The sequence below is a fragment of the Drosophila miranda genome, chromosome 4, assembly GCF_003369915.1.
Source record: "Drosophila miranda strain MSH22 chromosome 4, D.miranda_PacBio2.1, whole genome shotgun sequence".
Taxonomy (NCBI): Eukaryota; Metazoa; Arthropoda; class Insecta; order Diptera; family Drosophilidae; genus Drosophila; species Drosophila miranda.
This window is the reverse complement of record NC_046677.1, coordinates 14530410-14549631: the sequence shown is the minus strand read 5'-3', so window position 1 is coordinate 14549631 and position 19222 is coordinate 14530410. Positions and strand designations below refer to the sequence as shown.

Below are 19222 nucleotides of genomic sequence, written 5' to 3'. Positions count from 1 at the left end.
CTTTGCTATCGAAATTCCGAGTACAGCTTCGGCCATCCCTACCATTGTTTTGTGGAATAAACACGTTCAAAATACGAACCCAACCAACCCAACGCCCAATAATGGGAAAACCTGGCCATAAAGAGATGCTACAGAATCGCACCAAATCCTGGGGCAAACAGAAGTTCAAGCCCGCTCCATTTTCACGCAACAGGGCACCGGCACCCATTCCTGATCCCGAGGAGGCAGCCCAGCCATGGCAACACGTGAAGAATGATCTTATAGAAGATGCTGCGGAGGCGGGCAACGCTGGGCGCCTCGATGCGGACAGTGAGAAAGCGAAGGAGTTCCGAAAGCAACGGGAGCAGAACCACCGGCGAAACATAATCGAAGCGAAGCGTAATGAGATAACCACGTGGGAATCCTTCGAAGATGAGCCCACTCCATCCAAAGGAAAGCAGGGGAAGAATAAGAAAGAGCCCGGGAGGTCGACATTTGCAGAGTGCGATGTGTCCAAGGGGGAGCTGCCAACCAACGCCGAAAACTTTACGTTTAAGGAACGCGATTTCTATCGAAGAAAAGTGACGCTCGGCGTTTCCATGGCCAATCGGAAACCAAACTTAAATTGGGCCATTCAAGATCTAAGCAGATATGGTGTGAAGGCACCACCACAGCAGGCGAGAGGAGCGGGATATAATGTGAAGGAATCAAAGCAAAAGAAAGGAATGGTGACAAAGCCGAAGAAAGAGTTGACGGATGCCAGGAAGAACAACCCGTTCCAGAAGAAGAGCATTGAATATTAGTCGTTGGGGTGGGTGGGGGAACAAAATCAGAAATGTATACACAACATTACTACACGATTTATGTAAATCTTAGACATAGTGGTACAAATACAAGTGGAATAGGTCTGCAAAAATAATAAATAAACTAAACAGAATGAGACTCCATGTACTCCATACTCCAGAGAGGAGGCTTCCATAGAGCGAGGAAGTGGAGGAGATTGATGCTTGATTGATTTGAGGCTTATGGATTTTCAGCCATTTGCATTGGCCAGCTTGGCAATTAGCTGGTTGAATTTGCTGTTGGCTGTGACTGCCTTTTTGGAGTTGCGCGCCTGCTCGGGGACATGCTGCAGAAAGTAGATGACCATAAATTCGAGTGTTTGATTGGCTTCCTTGGGGTACATCATGTTGAAGGTATAATAGTAGCAGATCAATTGGGCAATTATGTCGGGCAGATCGCCATCATTGGCGCTAAATTGGGCCATTATTTGGCCCTCAATATAGACCATGGCCTCACTCTGCAATTCCACACCATTGTCTGTTGTGATAGGCGAATCTAAAATAGAGTTAGTCGATTTAGTCGTTTGATATAATGATCGGTTAATTGCTGAATGGCTACTCACTGACTAGAGCCACCCAGGGGGCATTTGTGGGATTCATTTGCTGCAGCACGTCTTTGGGATAGGGACCTTTGTCCAGCTGCTTGAATATGTAATCGGGATCCTCATTGAAATGGTAGGCCAGGCCGCGCAACAAATTGGCATTGCTCTCCTCCAGGGCACTTATCTTCTTGTTCTTTGATGTCTTAAAGAACCTGAATATGCGCTCCTTTTCGCCAGTCAAACGTTTCTCCAGCACACGGGGATCGATTGACATGAGCAGCTCAAAGTGCTGGTACAGCAGTTCCTTGTTAAAGATATACGGCCAATTATTTTTAATGGACGTAATGTCGGGAATCTTTTCGTTGTTGTTGAAGAACGCGCGCTGCAGCGGGAAGCATTCCTTCATATACTCGGTAATGGTGGCTGGCTCGACAGTGGTGCTGCCGCGGTAGCTTGAGATGAGCAGCTCCTTCTTCTCCTCCAGATCCCGATTGGCTGCCAGGTCCTTGGCCTTGGCATCGCCATTGGCCGCTGAGGTAGCGCCCACACTGGACTTGCGCTTCTTGCTGCTGATGTGTATCTCAAAGTTTCCCGAATTGCTGGAGCCGCTGGTTCGCTTCTGCGGCCTGTTCAGGGCATTGTTGCGGTTTATCATTTTCGAGATGAGAGACTGGGGCGTGGTGGCTATCAGTTGACCTTCGCGATCCTTTTCCAGCAACGAATCTGGGTACTTTTCGGCCGCCTGCTGGGCCACTTGTCGAAACACCCGTGTGGGTATATGAACAGAGCACTCCCGCAATGCATCCACAAGGATATTGCCAAACGTGTTCAGGCGCTTGCCCAGGCTGTGCTTTCCTCGCAGCAATTTCATTATATCATTGGGTACCTTGTTCCAAGGTATCGAAAATTCTTTAAACAGCCCCGACGTCTTTGAATTGCTGGGCGTAACGCTGGCCAGGGACAGAGTCTCGTCATTGGAGACGGTCGAGTCATTGGCATTCGATACAATACTGTTGTTGGCATAGAAACTGGGATCCACCGAGCTGCCAGCACGCTCCGATCGGCTCAGTGGCGAGGGCGGAGGCAGAATTACATATTCGTCCGTTTCGGCCAGCAGCATTAGCAGAATCTTCTCCTTGGCTGCAAACAAGAGGACCTCATCCTCGCAGATCTCGCAGCCATTGCTCTCCAGGACAATGGTGTTGCCGGCCAGGCCATACTTGTGAGCTAATAAATGCACGTTAAGAAATTATTATTTAATTAATTTAATATAAATTTAAGAACTGTTTTTTACTTACCCTTATCTATCACATCCTTCCTCGTGGGCAAGGACATGAACGTCTTCTTGGTCTTCCGATCGGCACTGCATATGGTAATCAATACTTTCTCAGTGGACACCTCGGCCTTTGATTTCTCCATCTTTTCCACTTTTTCAGCCACCATATTGGAATGTGTTGATTCTGCATTGAAAGTAAACATGAAATTAGCTATTGTGGACACATCCATTAGCGATTAAGCATCTTCGGACACCGAGCGAGCTGTGGGTACGCACCAGAGCCAGTTTTAGTTTCTGATTTTTTTGCTCCTCCTGTTTGTACACCATTTTCGTTTGTTGCCTTTGCGACCGCCGGGGCCGGCGGCTGGCTTGGTGCTTGTGGCTTCATATCGTTCGCAGTGTGTTGGGACCCTACTTTAGCTGCGTCCATGGCTTTTATTTTGGATAATTCAATTCGGAAGCCCCCTTTCTTTCTCCTCTGTATTTTGTTGCACCGTGAAATAAAAATGAAGCAGTGTAGGGATGTAAAAAATACATTGATGTTTGTGTGCTGCAGTTCAACGCTGAACTAGTTCAATGGATCTGAACTACAGTTTACTTTTGCGTTCTTGATTCACTGCCACGGTTCGCTTAACTGGCAGTACAATCTTAACAGATCTCCTAAATACTAATATTTGCACTTGAGTTGAGTAACATTTTGCCCAAGTTTATGGTCATATTCAAATCATTAATCAAATCATCAAATGCACTACAGCTTGAGCCACGGAACTGGATCTTCGAACTGGCGTATGCAAAACAAAATTCGATAGTGCACCAGTGTTGGGCAATGAAACAGAACGCTCCAGCTCAGCTCTAATTTTATCGGCGCCCACCTCACCTCACCGTGTTCGTTCAATTATACTGTGCAGGGAGGGTTTGTTTACAAGCCTTGTAAGTCTTTACAGGGTGGATTTCCTGGGCCATTTTACCTGTTGTTTTTCTCAGCAACATACATTTTCCAGCCACATGTAGCCGAGCACATTTGTAAGCACCAGCAACCTTTAAGGGCGGGCGTATTTAAAAGAACGGCCTTGCCGCTCAGAAACTCGTGAGCGTGAAACAGAAAACAGAAAAATAGTGTCCAGTTTTATCCATAATAACAATAATAATATTAAAAAAAAAAACACCTTCAATACAAATATATTACCAACAAAAAATATCTATCGATATATTGATATCAAATCCCAAGTTTCGGCCGCGGAGTCGCGTTTATTTTTGGTTTTTTCCTTGGTTACATATTTTTCTTGAATAAAGTATATTTGAAGCCAGAACTCAACGAATACATCGGCACAATGCTTTGACGTGCTCCTCCAAGCGATCCTCCAAGAAGCTCACAAACGAGGAGCGGCTGCCGTACTTGGGGCCCATTAATATTCACAAAAGGCTGCAATTGGATGTATTATTAGCGAATATTACTACTCTCAACACACAGCACATAACGCAACCAAATGGCTTATATCAAACCATTTTATTGTTTCTCCTCCCTCCCCCCAACACGCCAGGCATTTCTGGGAACTAGCGTTAATCTGCCTGTGGGTGGCGTCAAACTGCGTGCGATCGACGACCGCCAGCATGTCTAAGTATAGCAGCACAACGCCGGCGAGTGTCAAGCAAGTGGATGTGGAACTGGAGCCCATCAATGGCACTCCCAAATACCGTCTGTACGGGAAGAAAGGCAAAGACGATAAGCCCTGGTTCGATGGACTGGACAGTCGCCACATTCAGTGTGTGCGACGGGGTCGCTGCTATGCCACCACAAATTACTCAAATACCTGCTTTGGCTCCAAATTGCCCTATGAATTGAGTAGCCTCGATTTAACTGATTTTCATACCGAAAAAGAGCTCAACGAGAAGCTTAACGATTAATACGCTCTGCGGCATGTACCAAAATGTTGGGCAGTTATTCAGGTACCTTAATCTACAGTAGAGTAAAGAAATTGTTGTCGCTGTTTTCAAGCCGAAATGCGAGAAAATCAACGGCCAGGACATGGTCTACCTGCCTTCGTATGAAATGTGTCGGATTACGCTGGAACCCTGTCGCATTTTATACAACACAACATTTTTCCCGAAATTCCTGCGCTGCAACGAAACGCTATTTCCAACGAAATGCACAAACGGTGCGCGCGGCATGAAATTCAATGTAACCGGCCAGTGCCTGAGTCCGCTGGTACCGGCCGAGTCAGCGGCCAGCTATTATCCGGGCATCGAGGGATGCGGTGTGCGCTGCAAGGATCCTTTGTACACGGACGATGAGCATCGGCAGATCCACAAGCTCATTGGATGGGCGGGCACGCTGTGCTTGGTCTCCAATCTGTTTGTGGTGGCCACCTTTTTCATCGACTGGCAGAATGCCAACAAGTGATTGTGCTCTACATAAATCTATGCTTCCTGATTGCCTGCATTGGGTGAGAGATCCACTTTGGGTTACAGATCCTTCCGTCCCACAGGAGTCTCATTTATGCTCTGGTTCTCTCTCTCTCTCTTCAGCTGGCTCTTGCAATTCACTTCAGGATCCCGTGAGGATATTGTCTGTCGCAAGGATGGCACTCTTCGCCATTCAGAGCCCACCGCCGGTGAGAATCTCTCCTGCATTGTGATCTTTGTACTGGTATACTATTTCCTTACGGCCGGCATGGTCTGGTTTGTGTTCCTCACCTATGCCTGGCACTGGCGCGCCATCGGCCATGTCCAAGGGCTCGTAATTTCATTTGGTTGCTTGGTCGCTGCCGCTGGTGCTGACCATCACCACAATGGCCTTTAGCGAGGTGGATGGCAATAGTATTCATTGTATTCAATGAATACAAACATTTGTATAAATGACACTAGTATATGGATCTTATTTTATATATAGATTTTATATATTTTATCAATCAAGTTATTGGCTAGAAAGCAATATCCCATTTCTAGTTCGTGAAACTTGAAAATTTCAGAAGATAGCTTAGGAGATTTGAGCATTCAAAGTTGACCATTTTTTCAGTGAGTGTGTGTATCAGTGTTTCGTATGATTTTTGTTTCAGTCCCTTATTTAAGGTGCATTAATTTGTAGCATTGGCTCGTTGGACAGATTTCTAAAGAAATTTTTTTTTTTCAAACTACATATCTGTTTTTGGAGTATTTTTCAACTTTGACTTGACTTACAATGCTCAAAACAAAACTGGTCCGTTGCACAGGCAGCTCTGAAAAAAGCCTTTTTCCAAATCTAATTTTTGGGCTGTTTTTCAATTTTGACTTAACCGTTTAGCTTCTAGAATAGTCCAAATAAGATTTTATATGGGATTTTATAACTGCGACAGTCCTTTTTCATGCAAGGTTGCGCCACTTAAATTGATCTAGAAGCTGAAAGGGTCAAAATCACAGAATCCGCTTTTAAAGTGAGATAAAAATATATATATAAAAAATTCAGCGAAAAGTGATCGGCAAATAATTATTCTTTATAAACATTAATTGAATTATGTTTTACTTCCAACGGGGATGATTATTTTACAAAAATAAACTATTAGACATTTTATAATTAAAATGTAAAAGGTTTTTTAAAATATATTATAATTAAATTTAAATATAAAAATAATTTTTAAAGCGCAATTTACCATTAAACGTTCTTTATTGATAAAAAAAGAAACAAATGTTATTTTATAAAGGAAAATATGCACCGGCAACAAAGTTCAACTTTGATACTTTATTGTAAAGACTTCTTGTAGAGAAAGATTTATCTTTTTATCTGCGCTCAGCGATCGGAGCGGCAATGCCGTCCCGTAAAGGCCAAGAAGGCATTCACTTACATTTTGAATATCGCTCAATAAACATTGTAATTATTTGATAACAATAATCAATAAGTATTCGGCTAATTGGGGATACAAAAACAATAATTCCACAAAAATTAATGGTATATAATTTTATTACAGACTCGCCTGAAGACATTGATGGAGCGCTCAGAGATAAGGCCCCCTTATTGAATAGTTTAAAATTGTATACCTACATATATATTGATGTTAGAATTTCAGAAGAGTGCAAGGGACTACTGCATGCCACATGATGAAGGAAAACCGTCTTTATAAAGGCCCAGAGTGAAAAAATATGCAGCGATACAAGAGGGGCTTATAGACTCCCGATAAAGACGGAGGCGGACCTCCATCGCAAAAAATCCAGAGCTGTCAGATGCTTATAATTTAAATAAACAATCCAATAAATACAAATTCCATTAATATGACTGAGACGGAGCACATGCTGCGAGGCATCACCATGGTAGATTTTGGGCCCGGGGGGAAAGAATACAATCTGCTGCGAGCGGACGAGGAGTACAGCAATGGAAATGTGGAGCACTCCATCTACTACCAGGTGAAGGCGCAGTTCCAAAAAACGGACCTGAGATACATTAAGGAGGTGGAGGATCTGGTGAATCAGCGGCCCAGCGCCCACGATCTGCTGCGTGAGGCCAGTGACAAGGAGAGCAAGGACTATAAAAGCAACCGATTCTTGCAGAACATTTTCAAAAATCTGCAGAAAAAGGACAGCCCTTCGATAGAGCCCATCGAGCATATGGACTTCCTAGAGGATGTGGATGATCCAGTGGCTGGCCTGGCGCGCATCACCGACATCTGCAATAGCCTGCCCAGCGAATGGTGTGTCCTGCATCTCTGCAAGAGCTTCAATCCGGACGCCACTTACTCGGTTTTCAACGAGATCTTTGCCTCCGATGGTTCCATCTACTTGTCCCTGCTACGACACTGCCGGAGCCCCGAACTGGGACCAATTTGTTTGCGATTCCACAACAACGGCCTGGCGGAGGTCTTAAAGCAGTACAGCACCCTGGTGAACCGTTTCAGACGAGTGGTCACCGTGGATCCGCTGAATGTGAAGAGCAAGGAGGCCAAGCAGAAGTATTGGGAGAAGCTAAACGGCTTTGATGCTTTTCTACAGAATCTTCTCTCGGAATTTCGGGATATCATGTTGCCCTATTCCTTTGTATTCCTGGGCAAACGCTACGACTGCAGCGCAGTTGCAAAGCAATCTAAAGCTGTCTTCGACCGCGTGGACGAGTTATGCGTGAACCGTCAGTGGAGCAATCATCAGCGCGTGCTGCTCTCCCAGGCGTCGCTGCATGCCAACCGACTGACCTCCACGGACATGAAACTGATTCCCTACGTAATAACCAGCAACGAGAATGAAATCCACATGGTCTACGATATGCTCAGGGTATTCGCCAGCGAATGGCAGCCGCTGGAAGATCGCCAAGTGCAAGTGGCCAAGAGTTTTCCCATCATTCTGGTGGTCGATGAGCGACTGGATCATCTGCATTGGGAGCAGCTGGCAACGACCCAGGAGTTTTCCCGCGTCAAATCGTTGCACTGCCTGTGGCGGCTATATCAATACCACAAGAAGAGCATCCGCCATGGCTACTACACCAGCAGCATTAAGCGTGGCATGTGCGTAATCAATCCCGGAGCGGACTTACCCAACTCTGGAAGGAGACTGAGGACCTTCTTCGAATACTGGCTCTCCCACTGGAGGCATCTGTTCGAGACGGTGCCCACCGAGCAGGTGATGCTCCAACAGGCCTACCAGGCCGATTGTTTTGTTTATGCTGGTCATGGCTCTGGGTTGCAGTACATCAATGGACGTGCCATTTGTCGTGCCCATGTCCGCAGTGTGGTATTTCTCTTTGGCTGCGATTCCACACGGGTGCTGGGCACGGGTCTGTACAGCGCCCTTTATGGAGCCCATGATTATTACCAAAGCGCCCTTTGTCCCACCGTTGTGGGCACCCTGATGCCCGCACTTGATGCCAATATGGACAACGTCTCTGTGACGGTGCTCAGCCTTTGGCTGAGTCCCGGAAATAGCCAATTGATGCCCTGGACCCACATCCACAAAATGTCCTGGAACAAAAAGGGGATTATCAAAGCTTGCGGCGATAGTGAGGTGCCGCCGCCCACCATGGCAGAGCAGCCCAACTACCATTTGGGAAGCTTGAGCTCCATTCTGTCCCTGGTGCAACAGCGCAAGGTCGAGCCGCATGTCTACAATTGCTGCATTTACGTGTGTAGGGGTCTGCCCGCCTGGAATCTGGCCGTGGAACCGATGCCCTTCTAAATCCCTTCTAGTTTCAATTCGTATGGCAATCAATTAGAAAATTATCAAAAAATGATGTACGAGTATGTAAAAGAATCGTTGCTCAAGCCACTACTTCAGACGGTGCTCATTAGATTGCATAAAACATTATTTATAACACACTCAGAGAAATTATTTTAAGAATAAACCAAATACTGGACACACAGTTTAACATCATCCGCATACATAAGTACTCGATAGTATGTCAATACTGAAGGCAGGTCATTAATAAAGAGTGTGAAGAGTAAGGGGCCTAGATGGCTGCCCTGTGGTACTCCCGAAAAACCTTCAACTGGTAACTTAACCCGCGACTGATATAGATATATGTATTAGATATAGGCCGGTGCACTGTGACCCGAGGATGGTCAGGATTGTAGTTCAGAGTCCCACCCACATGAAGAGTCAAATTCTCGGGTGTTGGTATCTTTTTGTTAAGATTTATTCACGGATGATTTTCTATGAGAGACGGGAAGCTAGCAACAGCCTCGAGGCCCACCGCAGCAGCCGCGATAGAGCGGACAGGCTGGTGTGTAGCCAGGGCGACAGCTGGGAACGCTCGCCGTGCCGGTCCAGCAGTTGAAGCAGAAGTTGGTGCACTGGATACAGGCGGGCAGACCGCAGCAGCCACCGGGATTGCAGCACATCCTGATGAGCGTAGTCAGCTGGCGTAGGAGCAGGAACAGGAAGAGGTGATGGAGGATGGTTTCGACAGAGAGCACAGGTGTTCTGTCAAAGGTAGACCAAGTCTAAGAAGTTATATTCTACGTTCTAGATTTTCTTGACCACTTACCACAAACAAAATTAAGTGTTCCAAAAGATGTTAGTTTTTGGAGATTGAAAACTTTTTTTGATGTGTTCACAACCAGGCTCAAAGTCGGAATGAGCTCCAGCCGATTTTCGGCAGCTCGTCAACCTGGACAGCTGCTTGAAATCGACTCGAAGCCTACTACTACTCGTTCTGTTGCTGTTGCTGTTGATAAAAGAGAATAAATTCTACATCCAGTTGGAGAATGCTTGCCAATCCGTCGGGTCGGGGTGCGTTGTCGTGGTCCGTCTTCAGCCCTGCTAGCAGCAAGATCCACAGCACCCGCCGCACAAACTAGGCGGGTGGGTGGTCCCACAGCAGGGGCCACAACAGTCTGATCGGAAGCAGCAGTAGCTGCAGTCGATGAGACAGCACTGCACGCACGGCGTGTTCCGGTAATAGCGACTTGGACAGCACATGGTGGCTCTGGGGGTTGGACAAGAGGCGGGTCATTCAATCAGGCCAATAGTAGACTAAGACTAGACTAGACTAAAATTAAGTCCTCATTGGGGTTGCTGCACGGACGTTTCCATGAAGGATTGCTTTGATGCAAAGTACTATATGTGATTGATACATTTTTCTGGTAAATGGTAATGCACCCTATCTGCAGAGAATCCCTCACACAATTGGCTTAGAAACAGGGGAAATGGCCATATAGACTGTACAGTGTACACATACCGTGCAATCAATGGGAGGTATACAAATACATATGTAGAGTATATGGTATGTGAGATGTTTACTCCAAGGAATCTTTTTCAACCTTTTCGATCACTCACCTGTGGAAATATTTGAGAATCAGCCGAACAACGCACCTGACCGGATCGGAATTGAATTTAGCAACCAACTGAACTCATTCGATTGAATACACACATTCTAGTAAATGAAAAGCCACAGCCTGTTCAGGCTCAATACAAAAGTAAGTATTAAAGGGCGATCGCCCACGCGGGACTAGGCCATCTCGCTGGTGGAGCTGGGTTCAAATCCGGGACTAGCCCAACAGTCGGAAAAATTATAGTCCCATCTCTGCCCAAAGAACAAATGGAAATCAAGGCAATATTGTCTTGTGATCGTTCCTCTATTATATTTTATTTTTATTTTTTTTTGTTATGCATTATCATTTCGTTAGTTGGGATCAGCAATCTTTAGGACTATCCGCCGTGAGGACAATGGTAACTCTTCGTCCTTCACTGTGCTAGCAACAGCGAGGGTAGCAGGGACAGATGGTGCACTGCAAGTAGGCCGGGGTACAGGGGGAACAGCAGAGCTCCACGCAACATTGCGTAGAATAGGGTCCGCCACAGGGTGGGCCGCAGCTCGGGCAGCACGAAGCTGGTCCACAACACATGTTCTGAAAAAGACATCAGAGCGGGAATGATCATTATAGATTGATTATACTTACGAGTACTCAGGGGGTTTCTGTCTAAAAGCAATGCGAAGCTCAACGAGATGCCAATTCAGTTAGAAAGGACACAACAAACGAAATAATAATGCAAATATTTTATACATAAATATCTTTTTCTATGTGTTAACACATCGAATTTTGAACTACGAATGAGAAAGCGTGTGACTGAAGCTCGATTATTATCTTAAGACTACTAGATTTGTACTTTTATCAAGGAAATGTGATTTAACGCATACGCCAAAGCAAACTGGTCCATGGCAGCCTTATGATCCGAAAAATCTGATGAAGATAGCATTAAAAGATATTGCAGTTTTGGCTTTTGAACCGACTGTTTCAATGGCATATGATATGTATATGCAGTGGTCCGATCTGATCGATTACGACGAATGGTCTGTCTATGCATGATGTAGACTCGGCTATTGAATACTATATGCGCATATGTATCTACTATATGGAGTCGGAGATGATTCTATTGGCTTAACAAGCCAAGGGTATAAAACAGCGTTGAATTGAATACACACACGCAAAAATATATATCAGAGCTAAGCAATTATTGTGCCCATACGGGGTCTTAGATCAGGATGTCAGTTTTAAAACATTCGCCGCATCAAATCGAAGCACGATTTTTCCCGCTTTATATCTTCCATATTCTTCATTGTTCATTGGGTGCAGTTGGAACAGGATTGTACCGATTTACAGCATAGCAGCTGAAGAGCAGCAGGTTAGAAAACTGAAAGTTCGAATGAAGTCTGATCAGATCAACGGAACATATTCAAGTATATGTACATATGTGTACTTGTATTGTACGGCGTATTCAACGCCAGCTTCAACTTTTTTATAAACACAAATACATTTCATAGCTCAAGCCTTTCCATTTGGGGTGTGTACACGGGGACTCCACTGGCGATAGTCGATCTGTGTTGCGGCCTCGTACTCCTGCACCAGACAGTCCACAGTGTCGCGGGCCAAGTCCAGCTCGTTAAGATCCTCCTTGAACATATCTTCGCGTCGGAAATTATCCAGAAAAGCGTTGCGCTTCTTAAGCTTGTCATACTGGGCCAGGGCGCGATTAAAGAGCGCGCTAATGCCCGTATGATTGGCCATCATCAGACCGGACACCTTGTGGGGGGTCTGCACATAGGGAGAGCTGCGCGATAACGCAACCTGGATGCTGGCCGGGCCCCAGGGTATGAACTGGGCCAGCTTACGCTCCCTTATACGCTGAAGGGACTTGTGCACCTGAGTAGGGTCCACCTCGCCCTGTATGATGTTCAATATGGAGATAAAGCAATGTCGATTCTGCTTGTCAGCCGTTGAGGAGACCATCATATTCTTGGGCTGCAGTAGGCGCCGCATCACGTCCAGCACGGTGGTCCTCCTCACATTCGCCTTGGTCTGGAATCCATCAAAACATGGTCGCGTGGATGCAAGGGTAAGAAAGAGAGCTCAGCTCACCTCATAGTCCCTTATGAGCGGGGTGTAGCCGGTCATAAGGAAGTGCAGCTGGGGCGTAGGTATGAGCGGAGCAATCAGACCAATCAGATTGTTGTTCATATAGGAGGGATACCGCAGAGTAGTCGTGCTCACACTCATGATGGTGGAGACCAGATTGTTGATTTGCGTGAACGTCGGCGTTTGAATCTGCAGACGCTCGGTGGCTATGCGGTTCAGGGCGGTGTTGTCTAGCACCACCACGCTGTCGGCGCACTTCGTCAATCGCTTTAGAGTGAGTATCGAGTTGTAGGGCTGCACGACCACATCGCTGATCTCATCCTGGTTGGGGAACACACTGTAGGTCTGTATGAGTTTCTTGGGGAATCGATCGGACAGGCGCTCGAGCACGTATGATCCCATGCCAGAGCCCGTGCCCCCGGCAATGGAGTGACACAGCACGAAACCCTCAAGAGAGTCGCTGCCATCAGCCTCCCGGTCCAGTATATCAAAGACCTCCTCTTGGACGCGCTCGCCTTGGCTAAAGCCGGAGGCCCAGTTGTTTCCTGCGCCGCCGCCATGCTTCGACAGAAACACATTTTCCGGATTGTAGAGCTGTCCGAGAACGGAAGCATTACATTCCACACTGATTCACTGGACTCCAACCAGTTGACCTACCTTGGCATATGGAGAAGTCATGATGCTCTGGATGACACGCGGCTCCAGATCGATCAGAACAGCACGCGGTATGTAATGGTTGTCGTCGGCCTGATAGAAGAACACGTCCTTCCGGTCCTGCCCATCCGCTGCAAAGTCCTCAAGCATTCCGTCCGGGGATATGCCGTGCTCCAGGCACAATCGCTTCCAGAACTCAAAACCAACTTAAGCAGAAAATTAGCATGTGAAATTACAAGTTGAAGCTTTTGCTCAGCTCACTCTGATTGCCGCATTGACCCAGTTGTAGCGTAATTATTTCACTCGGCATTTTAAACTTTTCAAAGATTTTGCTTGCACAAAAAAAATTATTCAAAATAACTGTTCTTGCAGAAATGTGAAATAGTGATGGTATATTGACGATGATCGATCAACGGACTAGTTCGATATTCACGTTCACGAGTTGCATCATCCCAACGATTTTATTTCGTATGGTATGTTTTGGTCTTCAGGTTACGGTCACACCGCTAGGCGCGAAAACAGCTGTTGTTATTGATTACTTTTTTTTCTCATCCGTGGGCTGCACACAAAATGAAAAGTTTTTAAATAAAAATCACAATGCTGCGTCAGGAGAACTTGGCCGCCAACTTCTGTGGTCTTCTGGCCAGCCAGGGACACACAGGCAAGTACTTTTGGCTTGACTTCAAAGCCACTCGCAGCTAATCGAGCATTCCACTGCTCTCTCGGAGCAGAAAAGGCGAACGAATGGCGATTTTTGGGGCAGGAGCAGGACGGATCACTGTTAACATCCTGGATATTTGATTATATGGACGATGAAAAGAGACGTGAGACCTGCATTGGACATTTCCATGCCACCAAAAAGCAGCTGCGCCTGCTATGGACCATGCCCTGCTGCGAGGTCATCCAGGCGAGCATCAACAGCAGCGTGACTCTCCTCTCGTATGTTGTGAAAACCGAGGGACAGTTCTACCAGGCTTTCGTGGTGGAGGTGCGCAGCACCGAAGTTGGCACGCCCACGCCCCTTAACGTGGATCCCTCGCCGCGCCAGATAATGACCCAGTTTCTGTGGCGTGTGGAGGGTGCCACGCGTACCTGCTGGCAGGACAAGCTGTTGGTGCTCACCCACGAGGAATGTAAGTATTTTTAGTCCGAGTCGGCCGTTAAGGCGTTCCCCATTAACCATATTCCCCGTGCAGCCATCAAGCAGTACAATTGCATTGTCAAACAAAGCTCGACAACAACGCAACCTGGTGGAGCCGAAGGCAGTGCCTGGCGTCTGGACACCAGCATACTGACCCAGGAAACACTGGCCAAGAATTTCAGCTGGGCTCAGTGGGATGCAGAGTGTCAGGCCCTCTACTACATACACCTCAAGCCAAAGGCCCAGAGTCTCAGTTTGCTGGACGAACGGGAGGAGGCTGGCGAGCAGACAGCTCCCACGCTGAGTCCAACACTGTCCGCTTTTCAGTTTAACGAGAAACAGCCGACGGAAACGGTGGTAGGTAGTCTGGCGACATACCCTGATAAACCCAGTTGAAATGGTGCATTCGCTCCTTTTCAGCTCAATATACCCCTGAATCTACCGAAGCTGCCAACGGGCTCCAATGACTCCAATGATTCCACGCCCAGCTACGACGACGATGCTGTTCCTCTGCGCGTGCACGACAGCACGCTGAACTTAATCATCCTGGCGGACAGTTCGGGCATGTTCTTCGTCTGCCACTATTACCTGTACCAGCCCATGCAGACTGAGCAGCAGGAGGTGCACTTTGCCTATTCTGTAACGCTGTTGCATCACGGTTGTGTGGTTCACTGTGTCATGCCGGGCGTTCCCTGGAAGAAGGCTCGCTTGCTGCGGCCGACATTTGCTCTGCATGGCCAGCACCATTTGCTCGTTTCCTCGGCCTTCTTTGTGCACCTGCTGGATGTGGGACTGCAGCACGAGCCCATTTGCCACATCGTTTGTGCGGCCCACAACCGAGGGCCGGATCTTACCCAGCTGGTGCCTCTGAGGAAGTGGGGTACCTTGGCCTAGAAGCTGAAAGGGTCAAAATCACAGAATCCGCTTTTAAAGTGAGATAAAAATATATATATAAAAAATTCAGCGAAAAGTGATCGGCAAATAATTATTCTTTATAAACATTAATTGAATTATGTTTTACTTCCAACGGGGATGATTATTTTACAAAAATAAACTATTAGACATTTTATAATTAAAATGTAAAAGGTTTTTTAAAATATATTATAATTAAATTTAAATATAAAAATAATTTTTAAAGCGCAATTTACCATTAAACGTTCTTTATTGATAAAAAAAGAAACAAATGTTATTTTATAAAGGAAAATATGCACCGGCAACAAAGTTCAACTTTGATACTTTATTGTAAAGACTTCTTGTAGAGAAAGATTTATCTTTTTATCTGCGCTCAGCGATCGGAGCGGCAATGCCGTCCCGTAAAGGCCAAGAAGGCATTCACTTACATTTTGAATATCGCTCAATAAACATTGTAATTATTTGATAACAATAATCAATAAGTATTCGGCTAATTGGGGATACAAAAACAATAATTCCACAAAAATTAATGGTATATAATTTTATTACAGACTCGCCTGAAGACATTGATGGAGCGCTCAGAGATAAGGCCCCCTTATTGAATAGTTTAAAATTGTATACCTACATATATATTGATGTTAGAATTTCAGAAGAGTGCAAGGGACTACTGCATGCCACATGATGAAGGAAAACCGTCTTTATAAAGGCCCAGAGTGAAAAAATATGCAGCGATACAAGAGGGGCTTATAGACTCCCGATAAAGACGGAGGCGGACCTCCATCGCAAAAAATCCAGAGCTGTCAGATGCTCATGTAAGTTCTTGGACGTTGACATGCAATAACAGCATCTGCAAGAGGATATGCAATTACTGCACCGTCAAGTGGCTTAAGAGAACCACCACATAGGGTATAGGGAGCCAACAAGGGTCGAGAACGGTGAAATGTCATAACTTTGCATTTCGAGTCATTAAGGTGTAACAAGGGTGTTGTCCTACCCTGACGGAAAGTTATTGAGAGCGGATCGCAAGCGGGAATGAAATGAAATGTCCACACTGATCGCGGTGCAACTTGTGGAATTCAGATGCCGAACGCCGCCAAAAAAATTTAAATAAACAATCCAATAAATACAAATTCCATTAATATGACTGAGACGGAGCACATGCTGCGAGGCATCACCATGGTAGATTTTGGGCCCGGGGGGAAAGAATACAATCTGCTGCGAGCGGACGAGGAGTACAGCAATGGAAATGTGGAGCACTCCATCTACTACCAGGTGAAGGCGCAGTTCCAAAAAACGGACCTGAGATACATTAAGGAGGTGGAGGATCTGGTGAATCAGCGGCCCAGCGCCCACGATCTGCTGCGTGAGGCCAGTGACAAGGAGAGCAAGGACTATAAAAGCAACCGATTCTTGCAGAACATTTTCAAAAATCTGCAGAAAAAGGACAGCCCTTCGATAGAGCCCATCGAGCATATGGACTTCCTAGAGGATGTGGATGATCCAGTGGCTGGCCTGGCGCGCATCACCGACATCTGCAATAGCCTGCCCAGCGAATGGTGTGTCCTGCATCTCTGCAAGAGCTTCAATCCGGACGCCACTTACTCGGTTTTCAACGAGATCTTTGCCTCCGATGGTTCCATCTACTTGTCCCTGCTACGACACTGCCGGAGCCCCGAACTGGGACCAATTTGTTTGCGATTCCACAACAACGGCCTGGCGGAGGTCTTAAAGCAGTACAGCACCCTGGTGAACCGTTTCAGACGAGTGGTCACCGTGGATCCGCTGAATGTGAAGAGCAAGGAGGCCAAGCAGAAGTATTGGGAGAAGCTAAACGGCTTTGATGCTTTTCTACAGAATCTTCTCTCGGAATTTCGGGATATCATGTTGCCCTATTCCTTTGTATTCCTGGGCAAACGCTACGACTGCAGCGCAGTTGCAAAGCAATCTAAAGCTGTCTTCGACCGCGTGGACGAGTTCTGCGTGAACCGTCAGTGGAGCAATCATCAGCGCGTGCTGCTCTCCCAGGCGTCGCTGCATGCCAACCGACTGACCTCCACGGACATGAAACTGATTCCCTACGTAATAACCAGCAACGAGAATGAAATCCACATGGTCTACGATATGCTCAGGGTATTCGCCAGCGAATGGCAGCCGCTGGAAGATCGCCAAGTGCAAGTGGCCAAGAGTTTTCCCATCATTCTGGTGGTCGATGAGCGACTGGATCATCTGCATTGGGAGCAGCTGGCAACGACCCAGGAGTTTTCCCGCGTCAAATCGTTGCACTGCCTGTGGCGGCTATATCAATACCACAAGAAGAGCATCCGCCATGGCTACTACACCAGCAGCATTAAGCGTGGCATGTGCGTAATCAATCCCGGAGCGGACTTACCCAACTCTGGAAGGAGACTGAGGACCTTCTTCGAATACTGGCTCTCCCACTGGAGGCATCTGTTCGAGACGGTGCCCACCGAGCAGGTGATGCTCCAACAGGCCTACCAGGCCGATTGTTTTGTTTATGCTGGTCATGGCTCTGGGTTGCAGTACATCAATGGACGTGCCATTTGTCGTGCCCATGTCCGCAGTGTGGTATTTCTCTTTGGCTGCGATTCCACACGGGTGCTGGGCACGGGTCTGTACAGCGCCCTTTATGGAGCCCATGATTATTACCAAAGCGCCCTTTGTCCCACCGTTGTGGGCACCCTGATGCCCGCACTTGATGCCAATATGGACAACGTCTCTGTGACGGTGCTCAGCCTTTGGCTGAGTCCCGGAAATAGCCAATTGATGCCCTGGACCCACATCCACAAAATGTCCTGGAACAAAAAGGGGATTATCAAAGCTTGCGGCGATAGTGAGGTGCCGCCGCCCACCATGGCAGAGCAGCCCAACTACCATTTGGGAAGCTTGAGCTCCATTCTGTCCCTGGTGCAACAGCGCAAGGTCGAGCCGCATGTCTACAATTGCTGCATTTACGTGTGTAGGGGTCTGCCCGCCTGGAATCTGGACGTGGAACCGATGCCCTTCTAAATCCCTTCTAGTTTCAATTCGTATGGCAATCAATTAGAAAATTATCAAAAAATGATGTACGAGTATGTAAAAGAATCGTTGCTCAAGCCACTACTTCAGACGGTGCTCATTAGATTGCATAAAACATTATTTATAACACACTCAGAGAAATTATTTTAAGAATAAACCAAATACTGGACACACAGTTTAACATCATCCGCATACATAAGTACTCGATAGTATGTCAATACTGAAGGCAGGTCATTAATAAAGAGTGTGAAGAGTAAGGGGCCTAGATGGCTGCCCTGTGGTACTCCCGAAAAACCTTCAACTGGTAACTTAACCCGCGACTGATATATATATATGTATTAGATATAGGCCGGTGCACTGTGACCCGAGGATGGTCAGGATTGTAGTTCAGAGTCCCACCCACATGAAGAGTCAAATTCTCGGGTGTTGGTATCTTTTTGTTAAGATTTATTCACGGATGATTTTCTATGAGAGACGGGAAGCTAGCAACAGCCTCGAGGCCCACCGCAGCAGCCGCGATAGAGCGGACAGGCTGGTGTGTAGCCAGGGCGACAGCTGGGAACGCTCGCCGTGCCGGTCCAGCAGTTGAAGCAGAAGTTGGTGCACTGGATACAGGCGGGCAGACCGCAGCAGCCACCGGGATTGCAGCACATCCTGATGAGCGTAGTCAGCTGGCGTAGGAGCAGGAACAGGAAGAGGTGATGGAGGATGGTTTCGACAGAGAGTACAGGTGTTCTGTCAAAGGTAGACCAAGTCTAAGAAGTTATATTCTACGTTCTAGATTTTCTTGACCACTTACCACAAACAAAATTAAGTGTTCCAAAAGATGTTAGTTTTTGGAGATTGAAAACTTTTTTTGATGTGTTCACAACCAGGCTCAAAGTCGGAATGAGCTCCAGCCGATTTTCGGCAGCTCGTCAACCTGGACAGCTGCTTGAAATCGACTCGTTCTGTTGCTGTTGCTGTTGATAAAAGAGAATAAATTCTACATCCAGTTGGAGAATGCCTGCCAATCCGTCGGGTCGGGGTGCGTT

At 46.7% G+C, this 19222-nt stretch overlaps 7 protein-coding genes and 1 long non-coding RNA gene across 9 annotated transcripts; 4 read left to right on the top strand and 4 right to left on the bottom strand.

The window, feature by feature from the left end:
• The first annotated feature begins 19 nt into the window (after positions 1–19).
• On the top strand, positions 20–916 carry LOC108162280. Its single transcript, XM_017296939.2, has one exon. It carries the CDS (start codon positions 102–104, stop codon positions 780–782), a length of 681 nt encoding a protein of 226 aa, XP_017152428.1. The 5' UTR covers positions 20–101; the 3' UTR covers positions 783–916.
• On the bottom strand, positions 818–3409 carry LOC108162277. Its single transcript, XM_017296935.2, has 4 exons — positions 2916–3409; positions 2662–2823; positions 1385–2590; positions 818–1317 (listed from the first exon to the last, which is right to left on the bottom strand). Exons 1-4 carry the CDS (start codon positions 3067–3069, stop codon positions 1013–1015), a joined length of 1827 nt encoding a protein of 608 aa, XP_017152424.2. The 5' UTR covers positions 3070–3409; the 3' UTR covers positions 818–1012.
• Positions 3410–3499: 90 nt separating this feature from the next.
• LOC108163891 (separin-like) lies at positions 3500–8965 on the top strand. 2 transcript variants are annotated; one of them, XM_017299410.2, is made up of 3 exons: positions 3766–5083; positions 5166–5251; positions 6581–8965. In XM_017299410.2, exon 3 carries the CDS (start codon positions 6882–6884, stop codon positions 8766–8768), a length of 1887 nt encoding a protein of 628 aa, XP_017154899.2. In that variant the 5' UTR covers positions 3766–5083; positions 5166–5251; positions 6581–6881; the 3' UTR covers positions 8769–8965. The 2 variants fall into 2 exon arrangements, with proteins under 2 accessions (XP_017154654.2, XP_017154899.2); XM_017299165.2 differs by lacking the exons at positions 3766–5083; positions 5166–5251 and adding an exon at positions 3500–3662.
• Positions 8966–10647: 1682 nt separating this feature from the next.
• On the bottom strand, positions 10648–11148 carry LOC108163113 (keratin-associated protein 5-4). The gene is made up of 2 exons (XM_017298214.2): positions 10991–11148; positions 10648–10939 (listed from the first exon to the last, which is right to left on the bottom strand). Exon 2 carries the CDS (start codon positions 10934–10936, stop codon positions 10784–10786), a length of 153 nt encoding a protein of 50 aa, XP_017153703.1. The 5' UTR covers positions 10937–10939; positions 10991–11148; the 3' UTR covers positions 10648–10783.
• Positions 11149–11764: 616 nt separating this feature from the next.
• On the bottom strand, positions 11765–13494 carry LOC108163114 (tubulin gamma-2 chain). Its single transcript, XM_017298215.2, has 4 exons — positions 13361–13494; positions 13103–13305; positions 12449–13039; positions 11765–12388 (listed from the first exon to the last, which is right to left on the bottom strand). Exons 1-4 carry the CDS (start codon positions 13407–13409, stop codon positions 11855–11857), a joined length of 1377 nt encoding a protein of 458 aa, XP_017153704.2. The 5' UTR covers positions 13410–13494; the 3' UTR covers positions 11765–11854.
• A 97-nt stretch (positions 13495–13591) lies between these two features.
• LOC117189164 (protein pigeon-like) lies at positions 13592–15627 on the top strand. The gene is made up of 4 exons (XM_033394233.1): positions 13592–13760; positions 13831–14232; positions 14296–14597; positions 14661–15627. The coding sequence occupies exons 1-4, from the start codon at positions 13697–13699 to the stop codon at positions 15132–15134; spliced, it is 1242 nt and encodes a 413-aa protein (XP_033250124.1). The 5' UTR covers positions 13592–13696; the 3' UTR covers positions 15135–15627.
• A 558-nt stretch (positions 15628–16185) lies between these two features.
• LOC117189158 (separin-like) lies at positions 16186–18376 on the top strand. Its single transcript, XM_033394227.1, has one exon. The coding sequence runs from the start codon at positions 16293–16295 to the stop codon at positions 18177–18179; it is 1887 nt and encodes a 628-aa protein (XP_033250118.1). The 5' UTR covers positions 16186–16292; the 3' UTR covers positions 18180–18376.
• A 228-nt stretch (positions 18377–18604) lies between these two features.
• On the bottom strand, positions 18605–19130 carry LOC117189167. The gene is made up of 2 exons (XR_004473222.1): positions 18988–19130; positions 18605–18923 (listed from the first exon to the last, which is right to left on the bottom strand). It is a non-coding gene; the product is annotated as an uncharacterized LOC117189167 (long non-coding RNA).
• Positions 19131–19222: the final 92 nt, after the last annotated feature.